Source organism: Protopterus annectens, chromosome 9.part0 (assembly GCF_019279795.1).
Source record: "Protopterus annectens isolate FY-2018-M chromosome 9.part0, PAN1.0, whole genome shotgun sequence".
Lineage (NCBI taxonomy): Eukaryota > Metazoa > Chordata > Ceratodontiformes > Protopteridae > Protopterus > Protopterus annectens.
In genome coordinates, this window is record NC_056743.1 from 1,361,370,717 (window position 1) to 1,361,381,735 (window position 11,019).

An 11,019-nucleotide genomic window follows, 5' to 3' on the forward strand; every position below is an offset into this window, starting at 1 on the left:
ATTACTGTTGCCCCCTTTATGGAGTCGAATAATAAAGGCCTTTTTCCAGAGCTGGGGGACATGGCATTCTGAAACTGATCAATTTATTAGAATGCAGATAGGGAGGGCAATGGCTTCTGCTGCTATTTTTGGAAGTAGGAGGGTATGTCATCTCAGTTTTAGAAGTAGTTCTTTTATGGTAGAGATGGGGATAGGGTTCATGGAGAATGGAGGAGGTTGGGAGCTGGAATTACCAGAGGAGAAATGGATGTGTGGGGGTTGATGTGGGAAAGCAGAAGTATTTATGAAGGATGATGTTAGTTTGGCTATGGAGTCAATAAAGAAAGAGTTGAATTGCGAAGCTAGTTCCAAGTGGAGGCATTTGGGTCAGGGCATGGGTTCTCTTTTTTACCTGGGTTAAAGCGAGAGGAGATTCCATCCCAGAATTTTTTAGGGTTAGTTTTATGGTTGGTTTGGACTGTGGAAAAATAGGTTTTGTGGTCTGAGATATTTTTTTTTACTTTGTTGCAGAGTGTTTTGTATTTATTCACAGTAGTGGTAGTTTTAGTTTTATGGTAACGTTTCCAAGCTTTACCATGGAGCCGCATGATGAGTAAGGTATTCCTAGTTAACCATCGGACGGGTGTGCTTTTGTGTGCATTTTGTTTTCCAGGGTGCAAAGGAGTTTCAGCAAATTTAAGAAAGTTGTATTAAAGTAGGTAACAGCATTATCTAGGGGTAAAGTTTTTATTGGATTCCAGTTTGTTCTTTTTAGTACTTTTAGAACTCATCAGGGTTAAAGTTTTTTAGGTACTGAGTAGAGGTATAGGTATGGGTTAGTTGTGGGGAGGAGGGAAGACGATGGGTGAAAGTGGGAAGGTGGTCACCTAGATGGTCGGAAAGGGTACCACTATTAGTGATGTAGTGGGGATGTGAAACTAGAATCCAGTCTAGGGTGCTCCCAGAGAGGAAGTCTTTGGAAGGTCTGGTTGTTGAGGTAATAAGTTGAGTGAAGTTGTAAAGATTTATATTTAGGGAGTTGGCTGGAGATTGCACTGTGGCCCAGTTAATGTTGACATCGCCCAGGATTATAGTTTCGTTAGTAATGCTGGTAGAAAACCAGGAGAGAATGTCTTCGAGGATTGGGACATTGTCTCCAGTATGGATGTAAAGGGTGACAGTACAGAATAATTTGTGTTTATTTATCTGAAGAAGAACTGTGATTAATTCAGCATTACCAAATTTGGGAATAGGTTTAGAGTACAGGGTAACAAGGTGGGAAGAGGCATAAAGGAGAGAGATACCTCCCCCTTTTTTGCGTATTCTGTCTTTTCTAATAATACAGTAGTTGGGTGGTATTAATTCTAAGTCTTTTATATGAGGTTTCAGCCAGGTTTCAGAGATGGACAGAATATCTGTTTGGTTATGAATAAACCAGGCAGGTTGGGGATTTTATTACAAATGCTCTGGGCATTTAGAGCTGTGAAATGGAGGGACTTACCAGGTGAGCGGGGTGGGTGAGATGGGGAGGTTGGGTTGTGTGAAGGAGAGGGGCCGGGGTTTGGGTGTATGTCTCCAGAGAGAAGGACAGAGATAAAATGACGACTATGGGAGAGGAAGTAATTAAATTGCTTGGTATTAAGTTTGTAGGTAGTAAGCTTTATTGAGATAGAGCTAGTACAGAAGGGAGTGGTGTTTTTGGGTTAGATATAAGTTTATAGGGGAACAGCATAGTATTGTTGATGAAATAGAGACTAGGGATATACAGGTTAGTGTGTGCGTGTGATGTATAGAGCCTGAGGTAGTTGTGTGAAATGGGGGAGAGTGATTAGCATAGAGAGAGCTGGTGAGGTAGTTTATGTCATTACTCACACACTATTGGACTTAATAGCTTACTGCAAGTTTATGTTTATATATTTAATTATTTTTGTTAAAATGGACAAATGGACAGATGCTTGCAGACCCTTGACCAGGTGACAAAGACAACAATGAAGATAACATAAAGGAATTAGAGTAGCCACTAAGCAACATGTTTTGGCAGGCTGGAGGAAACCAGAATGTCTTAAGGAAGATTACTTGACTATAAATAAAATATGCCAAACAAACACACACAATTTGTTTATTTTTTTACAGACACACAAGCACACAGACACACACAGTTTGTCTGCTTGTGTCTACATTTGTCTGAGTTGTTTAAGTGGACACAGTTAGCAAACCAAGTATTGAAATTCAATAGTTAATGCTTTCTCTTCTGTTGCTACATCAACTGGATTGTGATTATATAATTTCACTATGGCAATCTTTCAATATATATTAATATAACATGGTCCCACATATTCATTTTTTTTGCAGGTTATAGTTGTAATTTGTATTTTCACAGATTTGGCAAACGTTAGCGTTAGGAAATGCAAATTGCTGAACTCTTGTAAATAATGTTTGCTTCCAAGCTGCACTACATGAAAGTTTTGTGAATGAAAATAGAAAACGAGATAGCTGTAAATGTTGCGAGTTGAGGCATGAGCCCCATACCAGAGGTAAAATATTCACTAGTTAGGTGTGCTTACCACAATCAGATTCCACTCACGAGCTGCTTCTGCTACTAAAGTGGAAACGCTGCTGCAGCCAGGCATCAGTATAATTTTATAAGGATGCGAGTAAAGCAGTTCATACAGGATTTTTGTAGCCATGCCAGGATCGCACTAAAAATGAAACAGAGGTAACAACATCAGAGCTACTTACATTTAATTCATACAATAGCAGATGTAGCAGTACCATAGATATATTGCCAGATCATCATTTATGAATTCATTTTCATGGAACAGAATTGATCAAAGCAGAATTTTCCATACAGCAGCAATGTATTAACAATTTAAGTTGCTACAATGATCATCAGATCTCCTCATTCTGTGACCACTGACATATTTTTGGTAAGTTTGTTCTTCAGACTTCTATTTCAGTCAATTATTATTTGATGTCTTTGCATTTCAATGATTATTTGTGTGTGTTTGTGGGTGGGTTTAAGTATATACACACACATCCTCACTACTGAACAATAATCAGGCAACCTGTACCATTGATTAACTAAAATAATTCAGCATATTCCCAGGAATATAGTAAAACAACCCCCCCCCCAAGAAAAGCACATTCCAATTTAATAACACCCTGTCAAATTAAATTCTTTGCAGTTAGAATAAAAAAGAAAACCAAAGTATAAAATACAAAATCACAACTAGCCAATGGGAAACATTTTTACAGTGAAATGGACCACAACCTATAAATATGCACCAAGTCTAAAAAAAATAGATTGTAATACACAATTTACCTGATCCTATTAGTAAAAACATTCAAATGTTACCTCAGAATTAGAATAGAAAAACACCTGCATGATATGCTGTTAATAAAAATGTACAGAAACTAAATGCATCAATACTCAAGTGTTAACTTACCACTGTTATTACATATAATTAAAATGAATGGGAAGGAACAATCTGAGCTAAAACAGAAAAACAAAAATACAATTTTACCCCAAAATTGCAGTAGAAAAACACCCACAAGTTTCACTTTTAATAAAATGTACAGAAACTACATGCAGCCAGCCATATTCAGGAGTTACTAGAACACTTTTACTATACACAATTCAAATGAATAGGAAGGAGCAATTTAAGTTAAACACACACAAATAAAAAAAAATAGGAATATATAGGCATGTGGTTTGTGGAATGCATTAAATACTTTGTATTATATGATTAGAAAATATGTTTTGAAACCTGGGGATTCCTTACTCATCACAAAGTGTATTCCTTAATTATACAGTACAAGATATTTCATATATTAAACAAAAGACTTCCCTGTATTAAAAAAAAAAAATATATATATATATATATATATATATATATATATATATATAGAGAGAGAGAGAGAGAGAAAGATCGGTATATGTGAGCGTAAATATATCTCTATCTAGATATCTATATATATACAGAGAGCAAGAGATAAAGAGATATATAGACAGATAGCTTGTTCTCAGTATGTCTCCCTTGTAGACAGACTGCCCATTCTTTTCGTATCATGTCAGTTTTTTCTAGGTGACCCAATTTCCCAGCACATCCTAGAGATTAGCATTACCCAAACTATTTAACAAATACATGAGGGAGCAGCTATAAAATGGTCCACACTACTGCTGGTATAACAGATGCCAGCAGATTCCTGCAATGATCCTACTAAACTCCAACAAGGAAACAAAGTGCACAGTAACACAGAGTGTGTAGTATTCATCCTCTTCCTCTAAATATGAGTGTAACACAAACGTATCATCATGACACAAAATGCAGTGGCATAATTACCGCAGACATCAATGAACAGTCACGTAATATGTGTCTGACTGAGATACTGTTACCAATTAACCTCTTGAGCTTCCTTTTCAAGATAAGTTTTCTGGCATCCATGTCAAGAACAAATAATAACTTATAATTGTGATCTTTGATAACAATTGTGACCTTATGTAATCAGCTATATCATGTGTTTGAGACATGGGGTGCTAAGAAATTCACCTTAGGAGAGAAGCTTGAAAGGTCGATATTGACATCCATATCAAGAACTCATAATAAAGGGCTACAGTTGGTGACTCGATCATAATTCTTCATAGTGCATGGAGTCGTTCCATGTACGATCAGATAAAAGTAAGAAAGGTGCAGGGGCATGAAGGGTTTTATCATCTTATACGGTCTATCCACCATCTTTTGAACCTTTTCCCTTTGATTCATAACCCGATAAACCATTGCAGCAGGTTTAACATGAGTCCTGTGGAAAGGGAAGGCCCTGTTCTCCCACTTTCATGTGGTGGATGAATCTGGATTCAACAAACTGTGATCCATAAATCCAGAGTTGGCCAAAAATGGCTATATTGTGTGTCTTGCAGCCAAATATATATGGTTGATGCTGCTTTTGTGTTGGTACATGAATAAGCAAGTCTTTGTGGGTTCTGTTTAAGCAGCATTATTCTATACAAACACATTACTGTAAAGCTTATTTGACTATAACTAAGTAACATATATACAAACTAACTGCCATGGTCATACATGCTTACACACTGGATGCTTCTTCAAAATGGCACTAGGGATTGGACATGTCTGGAATTTATACGTGCACGCACAGCTTTGCTTGCTTCTTAAAGACATAGCACACGCATGCTACACTCTGATCTACATCCTCCCTCTTTGAGAAAAAGGTCATGCAATTTGTCATGAGATATTTAGCATGCAGAAATCACAAATAATCTAGAGACATGCATTATACAATACTAATACACATGTATATACAATCAAGTCCATGTTGCTGTGTATTTCACCTTCAGCTTAGAAACCCATTCATATCATGTGACATAAAATTGGGGATCAAATTTAGCAACTAGAACAGTCTCTGCAAAATGGTCGACCTGTGGAATGTTCGAATTACTCTCTGGAACAGAATCAGACTTTTGATCACATACTGGTCTGGAAACAATGCCTGACTCAATTTTGATGTAGAATCTGCATCATAGATACAATGTTGTGATTGCAATGGTGATTCTGGTACAGGAAGAAGATGTATGCAATTCCTCCTAAACTCCACACCCTTGGAACTTACCCAATAAGATCTTGGCTCAACACAGATGCCTGTTATCTCTCCTATTTGATCAAAACCTTTCATTGTCTGGATTCGTACCGTCTCTCCTTCCCTTAAGAAATGAAGTAATCTGCTCAATCTGTCATAACTAGATTTCTGGATATTACACTTCTTCCACAATTGAGCCTTGATGGTTTTATTGTTCTTTGAGTTAGGCTGCAACAAACTTGGTGAAATAGGTGGAGTAGTTCTAGTTTGTCTGGAAAGTAGTCTTTGAGCAGATGAGCCAAAAATGTCATCACGTGGTATGATTCTGAGATTGAGCAAATTCAATGATCACAAACTGGCTGTTGTGATCATACACGGTTACGCACTGGCTGCTTCTTCAAAATGGAATCAGGGATTGCAAGTGTCAGAAATATATATGTGCACAAGCAGCCTCAAATGCTTTCTTAATGACATAGCACCCACATGCTACACTCTGATCTACAGTTGTATATTGTTTAAATGAAAATCAAAGTTATCATAGCTCAACAGATCAAACAAAAGTAGAAACCACAACTTGCTGAAAAAGCAGCATTATATGTCAAACCATTATATAAATCAGGAGTGAGACACTTTGTATCTTCACTTTCATAGGGCCAAACTACACTATAATGTATATCTAATGCAGCCACATCTAAACCACTATCAGCAATATCTTACAACAAAAAAATGCATTCATGGCATAACATACAGAACATTATATTATGAATAGCCTTCTCTTTACCTTGCAAATAATACATAAGTAATAAACTACACTTGATCTGGCCTGTGAGCTTTCAAACTACATTTGAAGGTTATCTGCAATGAATACATTTTCAAAACCTGCAATTAACACTAAATCTAACAGCAACGCTTGGGAAGTAGGCCTGCCTAAATGATGTATTACAACTTGATCAAGCATAGTGCTGATTAGTTGCAGGTTTGGTAGCTTTATTCCCTGAAACCAGTCTTGGATAACTTTTAGATATGAACATATCAATGGCACCTGAGGATTTGCTATAGTTGAACGTTCATAATATGAAATGTTTTTAGTGCAGGCAGAAGTGACAGAAAAATTGTTTAATCTCTTCTGCTGCCAGCACTTTGTGGGAGATCATCGAAGAATGGGGAGTCAGAATTTGGCCTTTCCTACTGCTGTGTGATGTTGGAGTTGGTGTACATAATTAATATGGGGTATAAGGGATGCAAACCTCCCTGCAAAAAAGGGTGATATTTGTTTTTGTTATTTTGCATTTTGATCCTTTGTTTAGGGTTTGGGTTAGGGTCAGGGTTAGTGTTAAGGTTACAGTTAGGGCTAGCACACCTGGTTATGGAAGCCCCCATAATCTTATCTGTGACCAAGACTAGCTACCAAAATGATACAATCTCAGCTTTCTAGCTAGGGTTAACTGATATAGGGCCTTTTTAGTAGGATAGAGGTATTCAGTGTTTTGTGATTCATTGTTAAGACTCATTCAGTTTTTTGTGAGCCTCTCTTTTTATTCTATCATTTATAATTATCTCATTTGACTTTTCTGTCTTTCATGACATAATCATATATTTATTTTATTTTTAGTTTGCATTTGTTGACCGGGATAGTCCAACTGGATGCATGTCTATTTTCAGTGGAGGCCCGGGGAGAAAAGCTCCAAGGGTAAGCAGATACAGCATTACATAATACCAGCATTACATATTACAAACAGACTATTTACAGAGATTACATAAGTAAGCAAGTTAAACAAATTCCACAGGTTAGAATTAATCCTGTGCGCAAGTCAGGATTAAATTAAATTACACAGTAAACTGGTTAACAGATTTTTTACACATTCTAGAGAGAGTTAGCCAGGCTTGATACATTGACATAGCCAGTTAAGTGACAAATGTTGTTTGAGTCTAGTTTTAAATTGACCTAAGGTGGAAAGTAAGGTAATATCAGCTGGAAGAGAGTTCCAGGATCTATTTACAGAGTTTGCAAACAGAGATTCACCGGCTGTGTTATTAATTTTGCTAGTCTGAATTAGTAGTTGTTAGACGATCAAAGCAGTCTAGGATTGTTATAGGGGGTGATAATATTTTTAAGTGCAGGAGTATTGTCCGGATTATAGAGGATTTTATAGGCCATAATCAGTTGGTTATACTGGATTACGCTGGGTAGTTCAAGCCACCCAAGCTAATTTAGATAGATGCAATGATGTATCCTAAAAGGCAGCCCAGTGGCAAATCTGGCAATGTGGTTGTAGCAAATTGAGAGTTTGTTAAGGACAGTCTTGTTTAAATTCGAGAGTAGAGGGGATGCATACAGAAGGGTTGAAAGAAGGTGAGAGTAAGCTATGGCAATTGTAGCTGGAGGGGTTAGGAAGGCTTTTATTCTGTAAAGTGACCCTAGTTTTTTATTGATGGTTTTGATAGTTTGTAGGTCGAATTTTAGATTATTGTCTATGATGACACCTAATAGTTTTGTAGAGGGGTCAGGGGAGATTATTGTGCCATCATTTGAATTTATGGTAAAGGTGAAAGCGGTAGACCTACGTGTTGGTGAAAATAACAGCATTTTAGTTTTTTTGAGATTTAGGATCAGATGATGTTCAGAAAGCCAGTTTTCTATTGCATTAAAGGTGGTCTGGGTAGCTGACCATAACTCTATTGGAGATGTGGCTGAGCAAATCAGAGTAGAGTCATCAGCATATTGGATACAGCTGACTTTTGGGATGACAGTATAAAGGTCGTTAATAAAGATGGAGAACAGCAAGGGCCCTAGTGTAGAGCCTTGTGGTACTCCAAGGGTGTTAGGTAAAGGTTAGAGAGTTTGTTCTGCCAGAGGGCAGCCTGCTGTCGACCATTCCGGTAGGATTGAAACCACTGAAGGGCTCTAGTATCTAGACAGAATGTTTTCAGGGTGTGAATTAAAAGTTGGTGATCAACCATATCGAATGCCTTGGAAAGATCCAAGAAGAGGGCTGAGGATATATAATTATTGTTGCGATTATGGTTTATGGTGTTGGGAAAGGCTAGGAGGGATGAAGTAGTGCTGTGATGAGGACGGAAGTCATGTTGAGTGTCTGCCATAAGGTGATTCTGGATTAGGTGGTGCATGAATTATCTATGAATACATTTTTCCATAATCTTTGCAACTGGAGAGAGTATAGTTATTGGCCTATAATTGGAGAATTCAGTAGAGCTGCCTCCTTTGTGAAGTGGGATTACATAGGATATTTTCCAGATGGTGGGAATTTTAGCTTCTACTATGGTTCGATTGATTAGTATTGAGACAGGGTAAGCAATAGCATCAGCTGATTTTTGTAGGTACTCGGCAGGGAGTTGATCAGCAGAAAGTGTAGTGGGTTTTAATATTTTGATCAAGGTACGGATAAGTGAAGTGGCGACTGGTTGGAAGCTGAATGCGAGTAGGTTTCTAGGGGTGCTACTTTCAGGACCAGGGGAGCTAGGAGGTAGTTGGCTAGCTAATGCTTGAATTGTCACAGTAAAGAATCTGTTAAAACTGTCAGAAACATTTTCAGGGGTTTTATCAATAGTAGCAGCAGGGATTGGGTTTGAAGTTTGTCCAGGATGTAGAAGATTATTTAAACCTGCCCAAAACTTCTGAAGGTTATTTTGATTTACTGTCTGTAAATTACAGTAGTATTGTTTTTTGTCTTGTAAAATTGATTTTTTGGTTTTGTTCCTGGATTGCCTGTATTTAATGTGATCTTGAGGGTCTTTAGAAGAACGCCATAAAGCCCATGCTTTGTTTCTAAGGGTAATTTTGAGTTTAGACTCTTTAGAAAGCCATGGCGCAGTTTTTGCCTTGGTTCTCTTTGAACGAACAGGTGCATGCAAATCAAGGATCTCAAGGAATTTGTTGTTAAAGTATGCTACTGCTTCCTCTAAGGGGAGGTGTTTTAGAACAGACCAATTACATGAGTTTAGTTCTTGTTGGAATTTGGCAGGGTCAAAGTTTTTGTTGTTTCTAACCTTTCTGAGTAAGGGTTGTTGGGAATTAATGGATTTGTGCTTAATTACATATGTGAGAAGGTGATCGCTTAGGCCATCAAGGAGGGTACCAGAGGTGTACAGTTGGGGGTGACTATTTATGAGTACCCAGTCAAGTATGCTTTCTTTTTGGTTGGGTTTACCTATCCTGGTAGGGGTGGATATAATTTGTGTAAATGCATGCAGGTTAATATGGGTGGTTGGGGATTCTGAGGAACAGGTGCCCCAGTCTATGTTAAAGTCTCCAAGTAGTAGGGTTTCTTGGGGGTAGTGACATGACAGCCAGTGCAGGATATGTTCAAGTGTAGATATATTATTACCTGGGGGAATGTACATACAGATGATATTAATGCATTTATTTTTATTAAATTGCAATTTGGTGGCAAGAATCTCTAAGTTATTAATCTGAGGTGGTTGTATTACATCTATGGTGACATTCACCTCAGATTTATAGAGTATAGCTACCCCACCCCCCCTTCCTCAAAGCACGATCCAGCCTTGGTATGTTGTACCCAGGTGGTAACACTTCATTGTCTTTAGTGTTAGGTTTTAACCAGGTTTCAGATAAACAGAGAATCTCAGGGGAGTAGACATCCAGAAGTGCATACAATTCATGTACCTTGTTATTAATGCTTCTAATATTGAGATGACAAGCTAGTTGGCCTATTAATTGTAGGTTTGTAGCTTAGATTGCAAGTAGAGGGGGTATGTGTATCTGAAGTGGGTGGGCCAGGGTTGGGGTGAATATCACCACCAAGTATTAGGTTGAGTCTATACTTGGTGATGAACTTCAGGAATTTGTTTATTAGTTTGTGGTAGTATTTGGATCTAGAGCTAATGTGCCTGGGGTTGAAATGTTGATAGACTGAACAAGATGTTGGATAGGATCTGGTACTGTAAGTATGGTTGAAGGTGGAAGGATTTACAGCTGGGGTGATAGTATGGCCTTTTGGGACCTGAAATCCCATGAGAAACTGGTTTTCATACAAGGTAAGAAGGTATTGGTGTGAACAAGAGGGGTAGTAAAGAGGAGTATATCATTCTCTGTGATTCAGCTAGTGAGTTAAGGAACTATTTTACCTGGTGATGCAACACCAGAAGATAGAGTGGTGAGGTAAAGGTACTGGAAGGGGGATGGGAGAATGCCAGATGAAAGCTAATAGGTGCTATTAAAATGTAGGTAGAAGAATGGGGGTGGGTGGAATTATCCCAGATGAAAGCAGATGGGATCTAGAAAGTGGGGGAGTGGCTATAGCACTATAAATTTAGAGGTACTGGGGGCGGGAGGGAATTGTAGCAGGGAGGGGAGCGAAGAGAGCCCGAGCATAGCGAGGGCGAACGTAGCGGGGCTATTGCAGTTTACAAGGTTTCCTAAGGTGTCCTAAAGCTATAAGGTAAGTATTATAGCTCTTAATGTAAGAG

At 38.1% G+C, this 11,019-nt stretch overlaps 1 protein-coding gene across 1 annotated transcript in view; it reads right to left on the reverse strand.

The window, feature by feature from the left end:
- Nucleotides 1-11,019, reverse strand: part of LOC122812080 (gamma-aminobutyric acid type B receptor subunit 1-like) — a 4,315,174-nt gene that overhangs the window by 1,299,356 nt on the left and 3,004,799 nt on the right. The window contains exon 9 of the mRNA XM_044084348.1: nt 2,544-2,678. Within this exon, the coding sequence (XP_043940283.1) occupies nt 2,544-2,678 (135 nt within the window). The remainder of the gene's footprint in view (nt 1-2,543; nt 2,679-11,019) is intronic.